Source organism: Schistocerca cancellata, chromosome 12 (assembly GCF_023864275.1).
Source record: "Schistocerca cancellata isolate TAMUIC-IGC-003103 chromosome 12, iqSchCanc2.1, whole genome shotgun sequence".
In the NCBI taxonomy this organism is placed as follows: Eukaryota; Metazoa; Arthropoda; class Insecta; order Orthoptera; family Acrididae; genus Schistocerca; species Schistocerca cancellata.
The window spans coordinates 8,729,187-8,755,286 of NC_064637.1; the positions used below are offsets into that span (position 1 = coordinate 8,729,187).

The 26,100-nt window shown below is 43.4% G+C and overlaps 1 protein-coding gene across 4 annotated transcripts in view; it reads right to left on the bottom strand.

Moving 5' to 3' along the window:
* Positions 1 to 26,100, bottom strand: part of LOC126109885 (uncharacterized) — a 147,171-nt gene that overhangs the window by 25,512 nt on the left and 95,559 nt on the right. For all 4 annotated transcript variants that reach the window (XM_049914974.1, XM_049914971.1, XM_049914972.1 and 1 more), the window contains exon 6: positions 12,919 to 13,098. In XM_049914974.1, the coding sequence (XP_049770931.1) occupies positions 12,919 to 13,098 (180 nt within the window). The remainder of the gene's footprint in view (positions 1 to 12,918; positions 13,099 to 26,100) is intronic.

The window sequence follows — 26,100 nt, forward strand, 5'->3', positions numbered from 1 at the left end:
ACAACATAGATAAATTTTTTCCATTACAATATACTCTGGTACGAAAGAGATGGAAGAAGTTCTGGTGACCACCATAATGCAATAGTAACCACTTCAAGTACTCATATATCCAGGAACAACAACTTGCTTATGAACTATATTTGTCATCTTGTTATGTGGTGAGTAGATAAATAAAATTTTGGACGTCTCAGCCCCAGTAAAACCTACATGTAGCTGACTGTGATAAAAGCATGACTCTTCCAAATTAATACAACATCTAATGACACGCCCCCCCCCCCCCCCCCCCCCCGCCAAATCTGCACAGCTGTAACAAAGAAGAAATGTAAAGAGAAGCAAGAAGAAGATGATAAGGAGGTGGTCAGGTCCAGGGCTTTCCTTCCGTATGAGGGTAACCTCTCCTCTAAAATAGGAAGGATTTTAAAGAAGCATTGTGTTAAAGTTATCTTCCGACCACCTACAAAAATATCGGCTTTGCTTGGCTCTGTGAAGGACGATCTGGGCCTGAGGAAGGCGGGTATTTATAAGATCCCTTGCCAATGTGGCAAATCCTACATTGGCCAAACTACTCGCACAGTATGGGAAAGATGTGTGGAGCATGAGCGCCACACACGTCTACTACAGCCCAACAAATCAGCCGTAGCACAACACTGTATTTCGACAGGACACTCCGTGGATTATTGTGGAACAAAAATTTTAGCGACAACTAGATCTTTTTGGGAATCCATTATCAAGGAGTCCGTGGAGATACGATTGGCAGAAGTTCTTATCAATCGAGACGGCGGCTTTCAGATGGATAAAGCACGGGATCCTGTAATTTCTTTAATCGCTTCACAGAGACATTGGTCTGCATCTAGTGCGACGAAAATTGATTTTATACTTTCGACTACCGCGCCTCAGCTGCGCGAAGGCGCTTTACAACAGATAGCACAAATGTAGGTTCACCACTACGCATGCACAGCCCACTTGTCCTGCAGAGCGCGCCAAATTAGATAGGGGGCGCGGTATTAGCCTTCTCCACTGCGCAGGCGCCGCCGCGCCAATTTTCTGTATATATAGAACGACGCGCACCAGTAATCTTCAGTCTCGTACTCACCTGAAGATGGCTGCATGTTTGTTAGCCAAAATATTGTGCCAAGATGTCAACGTGATCCGGCTGCAAGCCCGAAATATGATGGACCAATCAATACGCCGGGAAAACTTCAAGATGTGTAGGTAATGCTCCTCCCACTTATTTCAAAATACCTCAGAGATCTAGAACATTCTCAAATCTCCTGAAGGACTCTGTTACCTTTGGGAACTACCTTGGAAATTTCTAGAAGAAACATTCTGGCCCAACTGCCAATTTGGCACTTGGTTGCTTCATCATCTTCCCATAATAAGTGCATTGGTGAGATGCCCTCTTTTGACACCCATATCTTTGAAATCAACCCCTGAATTTCGAAACCAAACCACGTCCATGGCTGTGGGATGGAGAACTACCATATGTCCCCACGGGGCTGTAGGGGTGTGGTGGGGATATAACAGCACCCACGGACAAATGACGCTTACATTTACCATGTTGTTGTGAACAAATGCCTGCTTTAGACACCCATATCTTCATAATGAACCCTTCAGTTACAAATCAAAATCTCCTTCATGGATTGGAGATGGAAGATCACCACATCATATGACTGTCACAGAGTAACGAATTTCGCTTGCAAAGTTTTTTCAACATTATATTGTATGCCGGAGGGAGGGGGGCACAGAGAGAGAGAGAGAGAGAGAGAGAGAGAGAGAGAGAGAATGTGTGTGTGTGTGTGTGTGTGTGTGTGTGGAGAGAGAGAGAGAGAGAGAGAGAATGTGTGTGTGTTTGTGTGTGTGTGTGTGTGTGTGTGTGTGTGTGTGTGTACATACTTCCTCTGCAGAGACAACCACTCTTCACTGATATACTTCCATTTTGTTTCAGTTTTTAACTGATGTAAAGATGAAGCAATACCTCAATTGCATCCCACATCGCCTGCCACTCCACTCTTCCACAAAGTAAATGATGCAGCTAAGACCAAATTAAATATTTAAATATCTGTTACTTAAGCAACATATTTTAAGAATGGATTTTTGTGCTGCAGAACAACATTTGAAACTTTTTGTCAGATTAAAACCATGCTGTTGTCCACGGAATATCTCTCTCCCAGAGTAGTCATTCCCGCTACGTTACAGTGCGAGGTTTTACAACTTCTCCACAGGGCCATTGCGGAGTTTCACGCGCTAAACTGTTAGCTAGGAGATGTGTTTTTTGGCCAGTGACTGACAGCAAAATTTTACATTTTGTCGTAGTTTCTGAGCAGTGTGCCTGACAGTGGGCATGTCCCAGGGTGTCCTGCCCCCTGGCCCACTCTATGCCAGTCATTGGACATATTCGTGTTGACTTTGCAGGGCTCTTCCCGAATTCCTACTGTCTCTCAGTTGTAGATGCATTTTCTCAGTTTCCTTACATTCTCCGATGAGCGTGGACATCTCTGGCGGGGGTCATAATTTGTATGCATTTTCTCTATTATCCATTCCTGATAATGGGCCACAGTTCATTTCTCACGCCTTTCAATTGGTTTTTCCCATCACGGCATTCGTCACATTACGGCTCCACTATTCCGCCACCAATCGAATGGCGAGGCAGAGCCACCAGTGGGTATGTTCGAGTCCTAAGTGCAAAAGTTTGCTGCGGATTCTTTCCGAGCATCTATCGCTCTGTGCCTATTAAGTCGCTTTACGGCCAGCAGGCCGTGCGCTTCTCCACCTTCCATGGCCTGCGCCACACCTGCCGCGGTCAGGTTCGTCCGGCCCCTTCACGTCGGGTTCACCGTGTCGGTGCGAGGGTTCGGCAACTTCCCCCTGCCACCGGTGACACTGTCTCTGTGACGTCCGTAAGGCTGATGGGCAGACCACTTCGATCAGTTGCACTTCGGCTCACTGCCGGAAGCTACCGTTCACGGGTGCGTACCCCGTTGCCGCAGCCAAAGCTGACACGTGCTGTGGAGGCACCCCCGTCCCGTGGGCTGCCTCCTCTACGTGCGGCACTCCGGGGTTACAGCTTCCCGGCACCGATGCCGTTCTGCTCCACCGGCCTCGTTCGCCACCGTCGCGTCGGCCACTGTCGCCAGTGGCACCGGCCTCATCTCCTCTGCACTGGGACCTGCCCGCTAGTGACGATGCAGAGAAGGCGACGGCACTCTCCCGTCCGGTGTCGTCGGGCACGACGGTGGTCCACTGCCCTCGGGCACGCCCGTGTGTCTGTACGTTCCAGCTCTACGGTCCGGTGCTCGTACGGCACATCGCGCACGTCGCCTCACCCTCACTGTCGGCACCGGTTGCTGCCACTCCAGATCCGACGGATGTGTCGCTCGTCGGGATGCCGGCATCTCCTCCGTCGCCTGGATGCCCTCTTTGCACGAGGAAGAGGTGTGCCGTATCCCGCTACTAGTGCGAGCGTGAGAGCACCGAGTGTAGTGTTGCCACTCGTGTGTATTTATATTGACCGCCAACTGTATCAGTACGCCGTATTTTACGAGCTGCAAACAAAAATCATTACGAACTGCCCGAGTCAAACAGGCAGAATTCAGCACTATTGATCATATCCAAGTAGTATGCACACTGACAGAGAAATGTACAGAGTATAATGTTCCTCGTTACATTGTCTTCGTAGACTACTAAAAGGCATTTGACACAATCTAAACGTAGACAATACTGAGGATGACGAAAACAGCCCACATTGACTACAGGTAAACCAAATTGACATACTGCATTAGCGAGACTACCACTCTACGTGTGAAAATAAAGGAAGACTGGATCACTGTCGAGGTTGCCAAAAGTGTTACATTAGGAGAGAGAATTGATCTCGGCTCTGGAGGATGTATTAAGGTGACTATCCCGAGGGCAGGAAGGTATAAACTCGGAAAACGCCTCAATCCCTGTCCGTTGAAGATGGTATCCTCTTTAGCAGTGTGACAAATTAACTGTAAACACTGATCTGAGTCTTCAAAAATGATTCCCAAGCTGTAGGGCTCAAAATCAACCTACAAAACACCAAAGACTTTTGAACCCTGTCAACACCGTCATCTCCATCGAAAACCCTGTACTGGAAATAATAAATGAACGGATTTATCTGGGACATAAAATCCGACTTGAAAATGATAACCAGACAGCAGAGATCATCTGGTGAATTGGCCTCACTCGGATAGTTATTATTTCCATCCATCAGCTGCTTTTCCCTACAACTTTAAAAAGGAGTGCTTATGTCACATGAATACTGCCAGTAGCAGCATACAGACTCTAAACTATTGCACTTATAAGATGCATAAATTGTTTCTATGTCTGTCAAAGAACAAAATGATTATTTTATTGAACACACATATAGGCATCATAACTCATCACCAATAATAATATTGCATAGAAAAACTCAATGAGCGATCTGATGACATTTGAGCCAAAATGGAGTAATAGTCACCCCCTCCAATTTTTGTTTTTGTTTTTGTGCTTTCCATTGGTGTCTGGAGTAATCTTACACCTCAGTTCTGAACCTTATCCCTTTTCCCAAATCATTAGTCTTCTGACTGGTTTTATGCAATCCACCACGAATTTCTCTTCTGTGCCAACTTCTCCATCTCAAAGTAGTCCTTGAAGCTCACATCCTCAGTTATTTGCTGGATGTATTCCGATCTCTGCCTTCCTCTATAGTTTTTACCCTCTATAGCTCCCTCTAGTACCATGCAAGTTATTCCCTGATGTCTTAATAGATGTCCTATCATCCTGTCCTTTCTTCTTGTCGGTGTCTTCCATATATTCCTTCTCTCTCCAGTTCTGCGCAAAATCACCTCATTACTTACCTTACCAGTCCACCTAATTTTCAACATTGTTCTGAAACACCACATCTCAAATACTCTGATTCTCTGGTTTTCCCACAGTCTATGTTTCACAACCATACATTGCTGTGCTCCAAATATGCATTCTCAGAAATTTCTTCCCCAAATTAAAGCCTATGTTTGATACTAGTAGACTTTTCTTGGCCAGAAATCCCCTTTTTGCTAGTGCTAGTCTGCTTTTGATGTCCTCCGTGCTCCCTCTGTCCTTGGTTTTCTGCTGCCTAGGTAGCAGAATTCCTAAACGTCATCCACTTCCTGATCATCAACCCTAATGATAAGTTTTTTGCTTTTCTTATTTCTGCTACTTCTCATTACTTTCATCTTTTTTCAATTTACCCTCAGTCCATATTCTGTACTCATTACAGTGTTCATGCCATTCAACAAATCCTGTAATTCTTCACTTTCACTGAAGACAGCAATGTCATCAGCAAATCTTATTACTGATGTCCTTTCACCTTGAATTTTAATTCCACTCTTGGACCTTTCTTTTATTCCCGCCACTGCTTCTTTGATGTATAGATTGAACAGTAAGGGGGAAAAACTACATCCCTGTCCCACTCCCTTTTTAATCCAAGCACTTGGTTCTTTGCTTTCCACTGCTATTATTCCCTCTTGGCTCTTGTACACGTTGTATATTACCCGTCTCTCTCTACAGCTTATCCCTATTTTCCACAGAATTTCAAACACCTTGCATCATTTTACATTGCCTAATGCTTTTTGCCGGTCAACAAATCCTATGACTGTGTCTTGATTTTTCTTTAGTCTTGCTTCCATTATCAAGTGCAATGTCAGAACTGCCTCCCTGGTGTATTTACCTTTCCTAAAGCCAAACTGATCACCATCTAACACATTCTCAACTTTTGTTTCCATTCTTCCGTATATTATTTTTGTGTGATACTTGGATGCATGAGCTGTTCAGCAGATTGTGTGATAATGTTTGCAATTTTTGGCTCTTGCAATCTACGGAATTGTGTGGATGATGATTTTCCGAAAGTCTGGTGGTATATTGCCAGACTTCTGCATACTACATACCAAGGTGAATAGCCTTTTTGTTGCCATGTCTCTCCATGACTTTAGAAATTCTGATGGAGTGTTGTCTATCCCATCTGCCTTATTCAATCTCAAGTCTTCCAAAGCTCTTTCAAAATCTCACTCTAATACTGGATCCCCTACCTCTTCTATATTGACTCCTGTTTCTTCTATCACATCAGACAAATCTTCCCGCTCACAGAGGCCTTCAATGTACTCTTTCCACCTGCCCATTCTCTCCTCTGCATGTAACAGTGGAATTCCCACTGCATTCTTAATATGAGTGTTGTTGCTTTTAATTTCACAAAAAAGTTGTTTTGACTTTTCTATATGCGGATTCAGTCCTTCCAATAATCATTTCATTTTCAATTTCTTCACGTTTCATGCAGCCATTTTGTCTTAGTTTCCCTACACTTCCTATTTATTCCCATTCCTCAGTGGCTTGTATTTCTGTATTCCTGAATTTCCTTGAACATTTTTGTTCTTCCTTTTTTCATCGATCAACTGAAGTATTTCTTCTATTACCCATAGTTTCTTCACACTTACCTTCTTTGTACCTATGCCTTTCTTTTCAACTCCTGTGATTGTCCTTTTTAGAGCTGTCCATTCCACTTCAAGTGTACTGCGTACTGTGTTATTCTGACCTGCTGCATCTACAGCCTTAGATAACTTCAAGCATATCTCATCATTCGTTAGCACTCCTGTATCCCACTTCTTTGCGTATTGATTCTTCCTGACTAATGTCTTTAAACTCCAGCCTACTCTTCATCACTACTACATTGTGATCTGAGTCATTATGTGCTCCTGGGTACGCCTTAGAGTCCGGTTTATGATTTTGGAATCTCTCTCTGCCAATCATGTAATCTAACTGAAATCTTCCTGTATCAACCGGTCTTTTCCAAGTATACCTCCTCTTCTTGTGATTCTTGAAGACAGTATTCGCTATTACGAACTGAAATTTATTACAGAATTCGATTAGTCTTTCTCCGCTCTCATTCCTTGTCCCAAGCCCAAATTGTCCTGTAACCTTTTCTTATACTCCTTCCCCTACTACTGCATCCCAGTCCCCCAAGACTCCCTTTACATACTGTATTATCATTTCAATATCTTCATATACTTTGTCTGTCTCTTCATCTTCTGCTTGCGATGTCGGCATATATACCTGAACTATCGTTGTCGGTGTTGGTTTGCTGTCAATTCTGACAAGAACAACCTGATCAGTGAACTGTTCACTGTACACACTCTTTGTCCTACCTTCCTATTCATAACGAATCTACACCTGTTATACCATTTTCTACTGCTGTTGATGTTATCCTATACTCATCTGACCAGAAATCCTCATCTTTTTTCCATTTAATTTCACTTTATTTATTATTTAGCGTATGGCTAATACAGATATATCATGGAATTAAATTACATATACATATGTACATATTGACACACAAGAAACTTAAGTTTGTCTTTACAACTGAATATCCAGTCCTTCAATCCAGCGCACTGCATCTGGAGTTGCTAGCAGGAAGTCCTCTTGGCGTCGCCGTGATAGGCTCGAATCCTGCATTCACTGACAATGTGGTGAACAGTCTGGTATGGAGCCCCGGAGTCACAGGCTGGATCAGGCAGCTTCTTCCACTTAAAGAGAGCATCCCAGCATCGGCCGTGGCCAGTACGGATTCTGTTGAGAGTAGTCCAGGTCTTGGGTGGTAGGTCGAGTCCACTCAGAAGTTTAGCACCTGAGAAGATGTTATGCAGGTGCACATCTGTCACTGCTTCCCACCGACATTTCCATTCTTCAAGAGGGTTAACAGTGGAAGCCAATAAACTGGAGTAGATCTGATTGCGCCAGATATTATGCACATTGTCGCATTCAGCTGGGTATCAACAAGCCTTGTATGATGACTGTTCGTCCAAACAGGTGCACAATACTCGGTACTTGAGTACACCGAGCCAAGAGCTGAAGATCGCAGGGTGGTTGCTGAAGATCCCCAGGTAGTTCCGCACAGCTCATGGTGGATGTTGTTTCGAGTCCTCAACTTTTGAGCTAAGTTAAGGTGTTGTTTGAAGCATAGTGTACGATCCAGGATGACACCAAGATATTTTGGGTTCCAATTATGATGAAGAATTCTGCCTCTGAAACTTACTTCCAGTTTTACGTTCACCAACCTGTTATTCAGATGGAAGCAACACACTTCTGTTTTACTCACACTGGGTTGGAGTCTCCAGATTTTGAAGTAATTATCTAATGCAGAATCTCTTCTGTTGTCTTCATTTCCTGACGTTTTACGGCTAGAGCCAGGTCATCGGCATAGCAGTATTTTCTGGAAGAAGTGTCAGGTAGATCAGATAGATATAGGTTGAACAGTAAGGGTGACAGAACTGATCCTTGAGGCAATCCATTGTTCAGCTTCCTCTCCCTACTTATGTTGCTTCCAGTGATTACCTGGAACTTCCGATCACTTAGCACGCTGTTAATCAGTCGAGCCATTGTTCTGCAGGGTATGATGCAGAGAAATGTGTAGATAAGGCCTTCCCTCAACACAGTGTCGAAGGCGGCAGTTAGATCAACAAATGCCACAGATGTTTTCTGCTTCATTTGGTATCCTGACTCTATGAAGGATGTGAGAACAATACTTGGTCACAGCAGCTACGCCCTGGTCTGAAGCCTGCCTGATCAACTGAAACGTTCTCTAGGATAGCGCAACTTATTCTGTTATACATTAGCCTTTCAAAAAGCTTGTAGCAGCAGCTAAGTAGGGCAATGGGGCAATAGCTTTCTACCTTGTTGCTGGGTTTGCCAGGTTTCAGAACAGATATTATCTTCGCCTTTTTAAACTCCAGTGGAAGTTGACCAGTCAGCAGGATGTCAGTGAAGAATTCTGCCAGCCATTTCTTGGCTTTTCCTCCCATATGGATCAGGAATTCTGGATGGATACCATCGAATCCAGGCGCCTTAAGAGGTTTGAGGTCCTTCAGACCAGAGTCAATGTCTTAAACTGTGAAGGGATGGGTATAGTCAGATGAGGGAGATGCCTTCTTTTTCAGGTCACGAATCTGTCGTCTGATATGTCTTGTATGTTTCTTGTCAGGAGGTACTCTTGAGGTAGTAATGATGTGGGAAGCAATTTGGTCTGGTGTTACTTCGGAATTTTTTCTGCATGCTGGCGCACTTCCTCCCAGTTTTCTCAGAAGACTCCATGCTTTCCTGCTCGAGTGGGTAAAGTTCATATTTTTGACTGTTCCTGCCCATTTCTGCCTCCGAGACATGTCCAAGGTGGACGTGACTCCTGCTATATGTAGATTGGCCCTTTGCATTTCCCATTGCAAATTTTCTAGCTTCCCTACCACATTGAAATTTCTAGCAATCAATGCCCCGAGTCGTAGGAGGTTATCCTTTCGTTGATTACTCAATCTTTTTCTCATGGTGACTTCCCCCTTGGCAGTCCCTTCCTGGAGATCCGAATGGAGGATTTTTCCAGAATCTTTTGCCAATGGAGAGATCATTGTGACACTTTATGAGTTACACACCACATGTCCTGCAGATACATGTTACATGTCTTTAATGCAGTGGTTTCCATTGTCTTCTGCATCCTCACACCTTTGATCATTGCGGATTTTTGTGTGTTTAGGGGCAGTTTCCCACCCCGAGGACAAGAGTGCCCTGAACCTCCATCTAAACCTCCACCTCTTTGACAAGGACGCTGGCAGAATGAGGGTGACTTCTTATGCCACAAGTCATAGCCTGCCATTGCTGATCATTTTTATTCAAAATCTAAGCGACAGCGGGGTTCAAACCTAATTCTCATTTCAGAATGTTCTTTCTTCAAACAAGAAAGTGTGTCTTTCGCAACAGCACTCATCCCACACACAATACAAATACTTTGAGCTTCCTCCATTGCCTTCAACTCTCCATTAAACCCAAAACAGACAATATGAAAAATGTTGGACCTATTTCCTCTTTCAACTATTTTACAACACTTAAACAATGTTCATAAGTTTCAAGTATGCAAACTCCAATATGTAACATCAAAATAAATACAAGAACTTCAAATAAGAAAGTGACAGTGGATCAGTACAGTCACAGCACCGGGCTGCTACCACACGGTCAGACGGCGCTAGATGACAGGTGGCCAGCAGCTGGTAGCCACTGTAAGGGCCAGCAAACTTGCAAGTGTGAACTGTTCTGATATTGACACAGTGACAAGCTGTTCTGCAGAATTGTTTCCTGAAGTTTTTGCTGATGTGTTAGAATGTGAAGTGAATTATCTTTGAAGTTCCATCAGATGGGTAACTTTAACAGAAAGCTGAAATACAGTGTAAAAACTAGAGAAAGTACTGGACACAACTTTGTGTCTACATTGTGTGTCTCCCACTGATACAGCACAACTCGAGAAGAAGTCCTCCAGACGCTTCCGTATCCTACATCGTGCATACGGATGGGGTTAGAATTCTGAGGGGTGGACAATTTCATTGCCCCCTAAAGTGAATGACTTAGACTATTTTTAAGTCTCTGCGGTGGCCAAGTTTTGCACCTAAGACTGTACACCATTCCAGCGTCAATCCTACAGCGGAATCCACCACTCGTAGTGGTGGCACGTCAGTCTTTCAGCAATCCGTGACCTGCAATTTAATTGGGTGAGAGGTACGGGGGACGTGCTGCCTAGGCGTACTGCCGACGATCCTCCATGTCGAGCTGGGTCAATTTGTACATCATCCTGTCAAGAGATGTCACAGAGGCCCCAAATGTCATGTCACAGCCTGTGGACTTGACACGTCACAAATGTAAGAAACTACCAGTAGTACCAATAAGCGGTAATCTCATTCTGTATTCGATGCCATCTCGTACATGTCACACGTCTGGCCTGTACAACAATGAAAGAGGCTATCTTGAAAACGTTTTTTCTCCTCTCAGCCTCCATACACTGACAAGTGCACCTTCAAGTAATCACAGAACCAGACGATGTGGTGCTGCTCCTGTGTGCAGTGTTGTTGTTGGGCACACTGCTGTCAGCACACCTCTCTTTGCTGCAGCACTGTGGGAAACTGCAACAAAGGTCGCCATGCTACAGTCAGTATCTTGCTGCAAAAGAACCCTTTTTCCCGTCTCAATGAACGAGATACGGCCGTGTGACCCTACGTGACCGAAAGAACGACGTATCTGTCGCCTCGGGCCTCAGTCGCTGAGGACCGTCGACATCCCGGATCGAACTGAGCACAGGTCTCCAAAACCTATCAATTCCACATTTGCATTATATTGGGTCGGTGCATAAGTTTGTAGAGTTTTTCCGTAAGTTTAATAAACACGACAGATGTACATTACAGAGCCTTTTGTCATCAATATTCTCCTTTAATATTTACAACAGTTTGCCAATGCTGGGGTAACTTTACCAATATGCGTCAATAGAAATCGGACGGTTTCGAGGTGAAGAACTCGTCGAGCCGTGTTCAGAGTGTATTTTCATCGGGAAACGAAGTTTCTTTAAGATTGTTTAACAGAGTGGAAAAGATGAAAATATGAGGTGCGGAATGACTTCCCCAACTCTGTACAGTGTTTACTGTCAGTCTATCAGAATGCAGGTGGGTGTTATCGTGTAGTAGCATCACTTCGTGCAGTCTTCCTGGCTGTCATTATCACATTGCATCTGCTGGACATCTCGGTTGTTGACAATAAAAGTCGGCAGTGACGGTTAAACCTCAGGGAAGCAGTTCGTAGTACAACAGACCGTCGGCTGTTCCACCACACGCGTAACATTATCTTTTGTGAAGGCACACAAGTTTTTATATGAGGAGATGTTGCTTTGTTTGGTCTCAGCCATTCCATTATTTTCCTTATCTTAGCATAAAGACACCATTTCTTCTCACCAGCAACGATACAGCATAGGAATGCTGGGTGATATTTGCAGCCGACTGACGATGAGCAAGCAGGTACGCACATATGGCCAGCCACTGATTTTTGTGATTTTGGCTTAGATGGTACGATATCTATATATCTGATTTTTCAACCTTCCTCACTGCATGTAAATGTCGCACAACGGTGGAATTGTCACCGTTCATTACATTTGCCAGTTCTGGACAACAATGACATGGACCATTGTGCATTATTGTGTTTAAACAATCAGAACCTGAAGATCTTGCCGAATGCCGAGAGTCACTAGTGTCACAACGACCTAACTTAAAACGAGAAAACCATATCCTCGCTGTACTCTGACCGACTGCATTATCCCTACATGTGGTGCAAATGTTTCTCGTTGCCTCCGCTGCTGTCACCCCTCTACTGGACTCGATCAGAAGAATAAGTCAAAAATGTTGAGATTTCTCCACTTGGCACTCCATTTTCTAGTGTCCATAGCTCCACTCTGTCTCAAAATGACAATATGTAAACTCAAATGGCAACAGTGAACTACAAATAAAAAATGACAATTGACAAATAAACCTGTAGAAACTAGAATACAAACATGTAAAACAAAAACTGTACGAGTTATGCACCAACTTAATAGCTGTGGGATCCCAAGCGATGCAAGCAGTGCTATTGTCAAATGATAAACTACCGTGACTGCAGGCCACAACCCTGCAGCTGGCGCTTTCTGATACTTGCTGGCAGACATTTCTCCATCTTAGATGAGGCAGTAACGTGACCTTTGGGCAAACAACATTCACATGTGATTTCTGAATGAGAAACTCGCTACGTAATCTTCCTTTACATACATAAGATACGTGGTGTTACTTCTACCCAGTCTGTGTGCCTGCACTGAAATGCTAATCGCCTGCATGTCCAAACGTTCAGTACACTACTTGCCAACTTGATATTTGCTGCCTACTGCCGCTACGTATTGCAGTTCTAATTGCCAATAGTTTATTTTCTTTTAGGGTCATGACTTAAAGATTCTTAATGCAATTTCAAACACCACATTTATGAGTCATTTCTGTAACTGTCAACTGCTTCAGCAATTATAGTTTCATTGCTCAGTTAAAGTACATTCCAGTGAGCAACACTACTTACATTTCAAGATGTTCCAGACGGTAGATCTGAGAGAAGGCAGTATCAGACAGTTTCTCAGCATATTTGATAGACAGTTCTCGCAAAGCAGAGCACCCGTGGCTGATGGCAATCACTGCGTCATCATCCAGTTTGCACCCATTATGTAGATGTAGCGCTCTCAGCTTTGGCAGCCCTCCGTTCCTTAAAATAAAATGGAGTACATAGTTTATGTTGAGCCACATAATTTTGTCTTGATAATGGTTGGTGGGGGAGGGGGAATAGAGAGAGAGAGAGAGAGAGAGAGAGAGAGAGAGAGAGAGAGAGAGTGCAATCTTGACACTATCTGTTTGCAAGAAGGTGACACAACCTGCTTGCCAATTTTGACAACCTTGCCATGCTAATTGAATCCAGCTGGAAAGAAACTCTCATGAAAAGATTTAAATCATAACACTACATTGTCCAGAAATGTCCAAGTCATATATCACAACATCCTACATGACTTGGTTAAGGTAGTATTGTTAGAACACTGAAAAGTAATGTATTTGTAGTTGTTAAGTGTTGTATTTTCCGAGAGAACAAATATTTGATTGTGACTGGTTCAAGGTATACTTGATCCATCAAAATTGTGATCATTCTGATATGGAGGTGGTTGTTATACGGGGGAGGGGGGGGGGGGGACCCCGACAATAAGGTAATATTAGTGTAGGCAATGTCAATTTCAGCAAAATTTTCCAAATAACCGGAGTCAGAAAAGCAATGTTCGGGAGCTATGGCTGAAAAATGGTAATAAACACACATAAGTTTCTGTGTGTGTGTGTGTGTGTGTGTGTGTGTGTGTGTGTGTGTGTGTGTGTGATTTTGTCAGAATAAGGTGTACTTGTCAGACACACTCTACATTAGCAATAATTAAAATATGTGGCCTTTAGATTTCATCATAGCACCTTACAGTACCACACGTCCATCATAGTGTAGTGCTGTTTCTCCAGTACAAATTATTATTTTAAAATGTTAATGACATTACGGTACAATTAGCATAGTTGATTTGTTAGTCAAGCATTAGCCAGTCAACATGAAAAAACTTCACATAAAATGTAACTGGCCACAGACAAGAAGGTAAAGTTGACCTGGATTTGATTGATCAGCAGACATCATCATCTGTTAATTTAAAAGCACACACATTTCCGTGTGCTTGCCACCTACTGGCTACCCCTCCACAATAGTGCAGTTACGACCTATGGTTATTCAGAAAATTCTGCTCAATTTGACATCCTCTACCATCATCCAAAGTGACCCAACATGCTTTTTTTCTCTCTCTTACATTACATTGTCTCATAAGTTTATTCGCTTTTCATTACAGTACAATCACAAAGAACATCTGGGAACACAACTCCGTGCAGCATGGCTACGACAAAGTGTCTGCTGACCTGTCTGCTTACACACTTCACACATGAGGTTGTGCACAATATAACTAAATAAGGTGGATTGGTTTTGTAAATAAACTATTTATTTCTTGCAGTATACATCATAATTGTTGACAATGTACTGCCATTCTCTAGGAGCTTATAAATGCCTTTCTTTCAAAATATGTGAGTTTTCAGGTTGACAAACTCTTCGAGATTCATTCTGTTGTCTTCCAAGGAGGTGATGCATTTGCCACTCAGAAAATTCTGCAGGAAATAAAACACATGTAAGTCGGAGGGGGCGAAGTCTAGTGAATACGGCAGTTGGGATAACACATCCCACTCAAAAGAACACACCTTTTGATGGGTCACCATAGAGGTATGTGGTCTGGCATTACGGTGAAAGATGAAATTGTGTCCCACATACAGTCATTTCTCATCGATTGCTGCCTCGAGACGAGCAAACTGTGAAGAGTATTTCTCGGAAGTGGTAGTGTCATTTGGAAGAAGTTCGTAATACGGGATGCCTTTACAATCCCACCAGGTGCATAGCAGAGTCCGTCTTATATGCAGCCCCAGTTTAGAAACTGACAGTGGTGGCTATTCTGTCTCGTGCCACAATTTACTCTTCCAGGCATTGCTGTACATGATCCACTTCTCACCTCCAGTCGATAGCCCTTCCAGAAAAGGATCATTCTGATTGTGTCTCAATAAGGAGTCACAGATGGACATGCACTGACTCAAATTCAGCTTCACTCAGTTGACAAGGAACCCATACATCACTAATATTTCTGTAACCCTTCTTCTTCAAGCTCCTGGCTACAGTAGCATAAATGACATTGAGCTCCAATGCCAACAACAGCGTTGTCATTCGTGGATTGTTGACTATCGTATCATTAAGCCTTTCCACTTCTGTAGCCATTGGCTGTCCGGATTAAGGTTTGTCTGTTAGGGCAAAATTCCCAGTTTCAAACTGACTAAACCACTTTTGACATGCTTGAGCCGTTACTGCATTGTCTCCATATACAGCACAACTCTTCTTCCATCACTGTGACGCAATTTTGCAGCTTACGATAGCGTAACAGAAAAAGATGTGGGAAATGTTCCTTCTTGCTTTCCATAGCTTGCAAACACACATTCACACTGTTCCATCCAATGCCAAGCACAAACACACACTGTCATATCGAACAACATGTCATGTTGACCTCTACGTCATAGGAGCAGTTAGGCAACTGTGCTACCCTGGGGGGCAAGGTGGGTGCAGAGGCACTATAGATGGAGCATGAGTAATACGATAAACAAATATTTGATCAACACTAGCCATCAATCTTTCTTTCTTTTTTTTTCTTTTTTTTTTTTCTTCGTACGATCGAGATTGTGAAAATAAGCATTTCTGGAAATGTATACAACAGTGGTACATGGTACGATGAAATTTCATCTGTCATCACAGATGCATAAAGGCTGATCCAGTTGTAAGGTTCCCCAACAGCTCCAGGTAGGCGAAATCCATCGACACCAGTGTGCGTGGCTGTTCCCCCACTGTCAATTCTGCCCAGCTGTACTTAACTGTGCCGCTCAGTACTGGCTCAGCAGCTGCACGCAATGGAGGTGCTCTCAGTTGAACCCGCCAAATGCAAGATTCGTTCCGTAATTCTGTTTCTGCACACGAGAGGGACTCCCCCAGTGGATATTTATAGTCAGTTAACACAAGTGTATGACAAGTGTATGTCCGTTCAACACGTCTGAAAATGATGCCGAGTGCCGGTCGGAAGGAGGTCCACGATGAAGTACAGAGTGGAAGACCTCCAGTTTTGGAGGCAATTATCGAGATGGTTCAAAACGAAGTGCTTCAAGAGAGAACAATCACTGTCCGAGAACTTGTTGCTCGGGTTCCTGGGAGTTCTTATCGTTCAATTGGCAGTTAAAAGAGCTTTGACAGAAAAATTGGGGTATCACAAGTGTTGCACTCAATGGGTACCACGTATGCCGACAGCAGAACACAAGGAGAAATGCCTTCATTGTGCTCGCCAGTTTTTTCCAAAGTGTCAAGAAGATAAGGAAAGGCTATCGGATTCCAGCGTTACGGGAGACGAAATGTGGGTGTTTCATTTCACTCCTGAAAGGAAAGAAAAATCCAAACAATGGCGTCACTCAGGATCACCAGTCACAAAGAAGTTCAAACAAACTCCTTCTACTGGCAAAGTCACGGCCACCGTGTTTTGGGATCATAAGCATATACTGGTGGCTGATTTCATGGAACCTGGGACAACAATCAGCTCAGACAGTTCCTGTGAAACACTATGGAAATTCAGGCGAACTATCCAGAACTGCCGGAGAGGACAAGTGACAGAAGGTGCAATGCTGCTTCAGGATAACGCCTGACCTCATGTCTCCTGCCAAACCCAGGGATATCTGACAAAGTTTGGTCGGACTGTCATGCCCCACTCACCATACAGTCTGGAATTTGCACCTAGTGATTATAATTTGTTCCCTAAGTTAAAGGAACACTCTAGAGTGACAATGAAGTCAAAGAAGAGGTGAAATGTTTCCTCAATGGCTTGGTGACAGTTCTATGACAAAGGGATACAGAAATTGGAGCAGCATCTACAAAAATGCATAGAAAAAGATGGCAATTATGTAGGAAAATAGAGCTAAGTTTCTTCTTTTCAACAATGACAATTTCTAAGAGGTTAATTATTGTCTTTTTGTAAAAAAACCTTACTTCCAGATCAGCCATCATACTTCACGACTTGTAAAACTCATGTTTGATCCTTGGTCCAAACACTATTTTTTTGTGCTCCTCCCCATGCACAAGTGTGTGCGTGTGGAGAGGGGGGAGGAATATTATAGTCTTTTAGGAGTTTTAGAGGGAATTTTGTAGCTTAAGTTTTGATAAGGAGCCTATGTGTGGAAATTTACTCTTTTGATGTAAATTAAGTTTGAAGAACAGACTACTTTCAAGCCTCCCACTTCATTGTATGCGTAGCAACCGAGTAGAGGTCAGCATTTTCAATCCATGTTGTAGCTATGGGACCATGTACACTTTCCTCAGACTATAACAGTGGCTGTGAGAAACTACTACTTTCACACCTAGGAGGCATCGACTGCTGTGCTCCACAGACCCGCTGATTTTTTCAACTTTGAAGAGGACATCCTTCATCGAGCAGGAGAGAACCCGATGACGTGCACCTGAACCACTGCCTTGTTGTGCCACGGGGTCCTGTAGAGCATGCAGGCCGGGTCATTGTCTCTGTTGTGTGTGTAGTGTGAAGCGAGTGATTTCAAAGTCATCCAGTATTCAAACTTATTTTACATCCAAACAGTAAATTTCAGAACACGAGTTCCTTTTCAGAACTTTACCTACCAAAACCCTTTACAACTTTCAGAAGCCTGTGCTCTGAATTGTGAAACACCTTGTATAAGCATTTTTTAAGGACATATGAATAAGAAAATATACAGGGCTATTACAAATGATTGAAGCGAATTCGTAAATTCACTGTAGCTCCATTCATTGATATATGATCACGACACACTACAGATACGTAGAAAAACTCATAAAGTTTTGCTCAGCTGAAGCCGCACTTCAGGTTTCTGCCGCCAGAGCGCTCAAGAGCGCAGTGAGACAAAATGGCGACAGGAGCCGAGAAAGCGTATGTAGTGCTTGAAATGCACTCACATCAGTCTGTCATAACAGTGCAACGACACTTCAGGACGAAGTTCAACAAAGATCCACCAACTGCTAACTCCATTCGGCAATGGTATGCGCAGTTTAAAGCTTCTGGATGCCACTGTAAGGGGAAATCAACGGGTCTGCCTGCAGTGAGTGAAGAAACGGTTGAACGCGTGCGGGCAAGTTACACGCGTAGCCCGCGGAAGTCGACGAATAAAGCAAGCAGGGAGCTAAACTTACCACAGCCGACGGTTTGGAAAATCTTACGGAAAAGGCTAAAGCAGAAGCCTTACCGTTTACAATTGCTACAAGCTCTGACACCCGATGACAAAGTCAAACGCTTTGAATTTTCGGCGCGGTTGCAACAGCTCATGGAAGAGGATGCGTTCAGTGCGAAACTTGTTTTCAGTGATGAAGCAACATTTTTTCTTAATGGCGAAGTGAACAGACACAATGTGCGAATCTGGGCGGTAGAGAATCCTCACGCTTTTGTGCAGCAAATTCGCAATTCACCAAAAGTTAACGTGTTTTGTGCAATCTTACGGTTTAAAGATTACAGCCCCTTTTTCTTCTGCGAAAAAAAATGTTACAGGACACGTGTATCTGGACATGCTGGAAAATTGGCTCATGCCAGAACTGGAGACCGACAGCGCCGACTTCATCTTTCAACAGGATGGTGCTCCACCGCACTTCCATCATGATGTTCGGCATTTCTTAAACAGGAGATTGGAAAACCGATGGATCGGTCGTGGTGGAGATCATGATCAGCAATTCGTGTCATGGCCTCCACGCTCTCCCGACTTAACCCCATGCAATTTCTTTCTGTGGGGTTATGTGAAAGATTCAGTGTTTAAACCTCCTCTACCAAGAAACGTGCCAGAACTGTGAGCTCGCATCAACGATGCTTTTGAACTCATTGATGGGGACATGCTGCGCCGAGTGTGGGAGGAACTTGATTATCGGCTTGATGTCTGCCGAATCACTAAAGGGGCACATATCGAACATTTGTGAATGCCTAAAAAAACTTTTTGAGTTTTTGTATGTGTGTGCAAAGCATTGTGAAAATATCTCAAATAATAAAGTTATTGTAGAGCTGTGAAATTGCTTCAATCATTTGTAATAACCCTGTATATATTTCAGTGACTCACTGATTTTCTTGCTGCCATGCAAATCTTCACTTTATGTTAGAAGGAATTGACGGCATGGGAGTAGAAAAAGCTGAGAAATTCACTGCATCGAGCACACTGCATGAATACTGCTAACTTGTCTTTTGTTTATGAAGATAGCACTCTCGGTGGTTAATCTTGCCATGTACCCTACATACAATAATATAGTGAGAAATACTGGTGCTGCAACTGATTATGTCAAAATACTACAAATCAGTCTGTAAAACCTACTGCAAGAAGTGTGAGTCGAACCCAAGTTAACTGATTGTGTTGTGTTACTCAATTCCTGTAAATAAAATGCACTAGTTTCTGATAAAAAACTTGAAGTTTTTGAAAGAAATCATTCAATGAGCTTGACACACACACACACACACACACACACACACACACAAAACTGTGCCAGCTGGATACACAATTTTTGCGTGTGCATGCATGGTTTTTTTATTTTATTTTATTAAGGACGACTTTCTGCCTGAAAGCTTTACATGTTTAGCAGTCTTATTTTGCCTGTTTGTGCCTCCTCCATGCGATGAGTAGGGATCTATCCTTTCCATAATATTGCTGTTATTCCAACCTGGACTTTCCTTTATTGAATATTACCTAGACATTGTGAAAGAAGTTAGCATCTACAATATGATTTAGCTGTAACTACTACTGTTTCAGAAACCTGTACATTGCCACTTATTTTCACAAATGTGCTATACTTGTTATATGACGTTGGAGTAATTACTTCACTTTCATGTATTACTACTACTACTACTACTATTCCCCACACCTTCCGTATCTATTACCTACACCTATATGTGATTCGTCATTATCTTACTTTTCATTACTTTTCACACGATTACACTAATGGTTCCTATATGTTACGATTTTTGATATTCTGTTGTACTCTGGCTTTCCCTTTTATAGTAATAAATTTTTTCTGTTTTTATGTCTGGATTCAAAGTTTTATCTGACATGTTGTAGCAACTTTCAACACTGAAAGCATGAAGCAGTATTAGCTGTATCTTTGCCTTGGTCTTTCTGTCTGTCTATGATCAGATACTCTGACCTGATTTGCTTACAATTAGTTATAGCTGGACACAACCTCTTTTGTGCAAAGATACTGGTTTGATTCTGTAGATGTTCAGTAGTTCAGACAGCACAATCTTTACACAGATTGCCATATAGATATGATATGTGAATAATATTGATTTTTGTATCTGTATTAGTTTATACCAGATCCTGTATAATTGAATGGACTTCATGTATTTTTGTTTGTTTCATGCTTTGTTTTGACATGTACAACGGTTTGAAACAAACCAGTACTAATAACTATAAAAGATGTCTAAACACCTGCACGTCCTGCACTTCACAAAATTTAAACTCACAGCAGCTCACATCCGTTGTCCAATGCCACAGTTTACAAGGGCCTTCTTCTCCAAGTACATCTACAACAGATCAAAATCAGTAATTCTTTACTCTCTTAGCAACCATCAGGTTCCATACCTGAAATGTGTGAATAAGAAAATGTTTCAAATGGCTCTGAGCACTATGGGACTTAACATCTGAGGTCACCAGTCCCCTAGAACTACTTAAACCTAACTAACCTAAGGACATCACAAACATCCACGCCCGTGGCAGGTCTGCAACCTGCGACCGTAGCGGTTCGAGACTGAAGCGCCTAGAACCACTCAGCCACAGCGGCCGGCAACGTGTGAATAAAACAGGTTCAAATGTTAACATTTTCACAATTCCACCCGCTTAAAAAAATGATCTCGCATCGCGACCTCACACCCAAATTACTTCTGAAAAATGAGGGACAGTGACTCTCGTCCTTTAACGGGCACTACTTCAGAGCGGCTGTAAACACTCTGACTGAAGTTTGTCAAAATTGGTAGATCAGTGTCTGTTCTCTGCTTACCAGAATTCTAAGAAGAAACAACAAATTACACGTGTCGAAGTGTGACATTTGATTCGGATACATTAAAGACAGTGGCAGACACGCTCCGAAGCTGCAACCGAATGAGTTTCATTCCTTTCGAGTGAAGATGCGACGACACCAAAATCGTTTACGTTAAAACTAAAATGTCTGTTTCCAAATTTAAAGAAAATGAACTGTAACTGACAGATGCAAGTGATAAGGTACAATCAGTATTCCTAGATTTCCAAGCGGTATTTGAGACTAAACCACACTGTTCATTGATAACCTGGAATGGACGGGGCAGGTGAGGCTCTACTAATTTACGGGAAGTTATATAAAATAGTACAGTACCCGTGTGAAAATGAACATTGAACTGCACTGAATAACCTCTTGTTAGAGGACTAAGCAGCTACTGCAATCCTGTACAATAGGAACTACACAATTGAACAGCAATACAAAACAGACAATGTGTGAGGTAGGTAGGGAGAGGGACAATAGAGGGGAAGATCCCTCGGTGTCGCCCGAGGGAGTGAGCGGGGATGTGGCGGGGACAGGAAGGTGGGCCGTCAAGTGCAGACCGCGAGACTGTCGGAAGGAGAGGAGGGGGGAAGGGGACGAGCGGAGAAGGGGAAAGAAGTGTGCTGGTGCACTAGTGGAATACAAAGTGAGGAGGGCTGGAGAGGCAGTGGAGAAGGAGAGAAAGGCAAGTGGAGGGCAGGGACTAGCAGAGACTCACAAGGCCAGGGGGTCGTGTTGCGAGATACTTCCCACCCGGACAGCCGAGAAAACCCGATTACGGCGAGAAGAATCCGTACGGCACAGACAGTGAAGTATTCACTGAAGTCTAGAGTACCACGTCAGACGGCACGCTCGGCATCTGGACAGTCTAGCCGTGTCGGTCACAGTCGAGCGGTGGGTATTCGTGTGGAGAGAGCGCTCTTCAGTGCCCACGTACTGTGCAGTACGGTGGTCGTAGCTAAGTGGGTAGACGACACGGCTCCTTTCACAGGTAATTCTACCTTTGACGGGGTGGAAGATGTCCGCAGTAAGTGGTAGTAGGGGGAAGTATGGGAGAGGTCTCGCAGCCTCGCATCTAGATCTATTACAGAGGTATACAGGGTGTCCGTAAAGTCCCTTTACAACTTCAAAATGTTATTACAATGGCAGTTGTTGAAACATTTTAACAAAATTTCTTTTATTGTAATCACTGTCTACTAAAGTTTATATATATACTAAAATTTTGGGTTTCAGATACCCTGTTGAGGGAAGGGTCTGAAGCTCTATACAATGGCAGCTGCTCAAGAGAAGGCACAATGTGTGTCCCAGTTTATCGAGACAAAATCGGACGTTCAGACTCGACGAAATTTTAGAACGGAGTACGGAAGAGATCCACCGTCGCGGCCTTCGATCCGTGCGTGGCACATAAAATTTACGGCGACAGAGACAGTGTCGGATAAAACGAGGAGCTGGTGACCGAGAACACCGATCGCGTTTTAAATGTATTCGCTTGTTCACCTACGAAGTCCATCCGCACTGCTGCCAGACAGTTGCAACTACCACATTCGACTGTGCATAAGGTCCTCCAAAAGAACTTACAGTTGTACACTTACAAAGTGCAATTGTTACAGACACTCGAGCCACAACGGACAGAGTCTGCACTCAACATGCTGGAATGCCTTTCGGAGGACGAAGCATTCCTCGAGCGAGTTTCTTTCGGTGACGAGGCAACTTTTCTTGTTTCTGGGACATTAAACAGACACGGTGTGAGAATCTGGGGATCTGAACACCCCCACGAGACTAGGGAGCTTCACCGGGATAGTCCAAAAGTGAATGTGTGGTGTGGAATCGTGTGCAACCGAATAATTGGTCCATTTTTCTTTAACGAGTCAACAATTACTGCAGATGTCGACCTCAACCTTCCGACTGAATATGCAGCACCACAACTGATCGACTTACAACCGACTATCATTTTCCAGCAAGACGGTGCACCACCACATCGGGGACTGCACGTTCGTCGGTTCCTCAATGAAACATTTCCAGGTAGACGGATTGGAAGGGACGGGCCACTTCCTCGGCCACAGTGTTTGCCAGATATCACTCCCTCGGAGTTTTTCTAATGGGGGTACGTAAAAGATATCGTGTATCAAACACAGATGCTAACTCGAAGCAAAGGATTCGTAATGCCGTTGCCTCCATTCGTGGTGCTACGCTACAGCAAACGTGGAAAGAAATCGAGTACTGTCTCGACAAGCTACGTGCGACTGAAGGCGCCCGTATAGAGATCTATTAAACACCGTCAAAAAAAACTTTTCTAAAGACTGATTACAATAAAAGAAATGTTAAAATATTTTAACAACTGCCATTGTAATAAAATTTTGAAGTTGTAAGGGGACTTTACGGACACCCTGTATATCAGACACGTGTCGAGGGGTCAGGAAGAGGTACGGAAGAGAGACGGACAAAGTTACTGCTCGGGTTGGGTCAGTGGGCAAGATTGTGGTGAGGATATTTCTCATTTACAGGTGCAACAAGAAATATTATAAATTCTGGTGGAGAACGTGATTCAGTTGTTCCACTGCTGGGTGGTACAGAGTCACCAGGGAGAGACAAGAGTGTAGTCAGGAGTGCCCCAGAGAAGTGCAATAGGAGCTCTGTTGTTCTTTATATACATAAATTATTTGGCAGACACGGTGGGCAGCAATCTGCAGTCGTTCACTGATGATGCTGTGATGTACGGTAAGGGTTCGAAGTTGAGTGACTGTAGGAAGATACGAGACAAGTTAGACAAAATTTCCAGTTGTGATGAATGGCAGCCAGCCTCGAATGTGGGAAAATGTCAGTTATTACAGATGATAGAAAGATCACACCTGTAATGTTCAGATACAGTATTGCTAGTGTCCTGCTCGACAGTCGTGTCGTTCAAATATCTGGGCACAACACTGCGAGGCAATACGAGGTGGAACGAGCGTGCGAGAACTGCGGTAGGGAAGGCGAACGGTCAACTTCTGTTTATTGGCAGAATTTTAGGAAACAGTGGTTGACCTGTAAAGGAGACTGCATATAGAATGCTGGTGTGACCTGTTCTTGAGTACTGCTCGAGTGTTTCGGATCCCTACCAGGTCAGATTGAAGAAAAACACTGAAGCAATTCAGGGGCAGGCAGCTACATTTGTTACTGGTAGATTTGAACAACACATAAGTGTTACGTAGATACTTTGGGAACTCGAATTGGAATGCCCGGAGGGAAGGCGGTGCTCTTTTTGAGGAACACTGATGAGAAAATTTAGAAAAAGGGCATTTAAAGCTCGCTGCCAAATAATTCTACTACCACTGACATAAATTGCGTGTAAGGATCACGAAGATAAGATATCAGAAACTACGACTCGTACGGAGCCATATAGACACACTTTTTTCCCCTTGCTACATTTGAAAGTGGATAGGAAGGGAAATGACAAGTAGTGGTACTCCGCCACACGCTGTACGGTGGTTTGTGGAGTATCGATGTAGATGGAGAACAACAACAGCTGCCTGCACATACCCTAGGTGCATGATATGTATCACATGTTTTTCCTGGACATTCAAACTGATCCACCACCTCATTTCACCCATACATTTTTCCCACTTTACACGGTCCTGCTTAACAACCGACCCCCCCCCCCCCCCCCCAATATCCAGGAATGCACCATACTGACTTGGCCCAATCCATTTACAGCGGCTGTTGCCACTCAGCTCTACCTGCCAACTTGCACCCCACATAATTCTTACTAGGGGAGTCCTACAGCTGTTGCTGTATCCCCAATATCTACTGCCAAAGCCCTTGATCTCGCTAGTCTGTCTCACCCTTTCTTCCGTGCAATTATTGTCTTTACTTACTTTTAATTTGTTTGTGGTATCACCCCGTTTTCAACTCTATCTTATTTCATTTTCTCCGTGGTTTTCTTCTACATTTTATCTGGTTCCTCTTTTTTTCCCTTCTTCGTGGTTTTAAGAGTCCCTTGTATTCTTATTTTTAAAAATCTTTCACTGTGGATCCTCACTCCTTCCATTTGCACCAATACAGAAAAGTTTCCTTTTCCTCTAGCCAGGACACATACTCACATACTGTTCCCATGGTGTTGCCTAGCTCCTGGAATCCCCCTGTAATGGAACTGACAAATAGACCTCATTTTGTTATATTACACACTATAGTTGTGTTAAAAAGCATTTATATAATACTAGGTTAGGTGTTGTGATCAATAATCAATGTTGACATTGTATGTTCTTTGTAGCTTATGACCGTGATCTTTGGTCTACGACGGGTTTTCAGCCACTCGAGTTTTGGCCGCAGTCGAGTGTAGTCGTTTTCAAGTTTTGGCAATAAATGTGTGTTTTTGTTACAAATCAATCATAGAATACTGCATCACGATTTCATTAGTCAAGTGATAATTAAAAAACCCGCACCTTTTCTTGGACCCAGACCAGCAAAGGAATCACCAACTAGACAACGAGAAGCCACACGGACAATGCAGACTCAGCAGCATCGACGAAGGAGATATCGTAGCCAACTCTACAAAAGTACTATACAGCCATTAGCCACACCATAACGGTGTCCTTATGTAGATAACTTTTCCAGCATGCTCTCACACACAACCCAAATCCCTGCATCCCATCTCCCAAACTGAAACACTCGTCCTCCAGGAACTAGAGCACATGTACAACACAATCTCAAAACACTGTCCAATCAGTTCACCTTATAATCCTACTTCTTACTACGACTATCCACGACTACTGCAAGAGCCTCCATCAAAGCTCCCCCCTAGCCATCAAACTCTGTTTTGCAGACCTGTTGTGTCTGTCACACCTTCAGAAATTTCCTCCTGCCACACTACAGAACCTGCAGCCTAAACACACACTTAACACAATTATGAATGTGTCCTCCAAAAGCCTCAGTCCCACAGAAGTATCAGTCTTTTAAATGGCCACATCATCCAGCCCACACCCAAATTTAATCATACTGGGCTTGTTAAAGACATTCACTCCTTCTCCCATCCCCTACAATATCATTTGATAACACACCAGAATT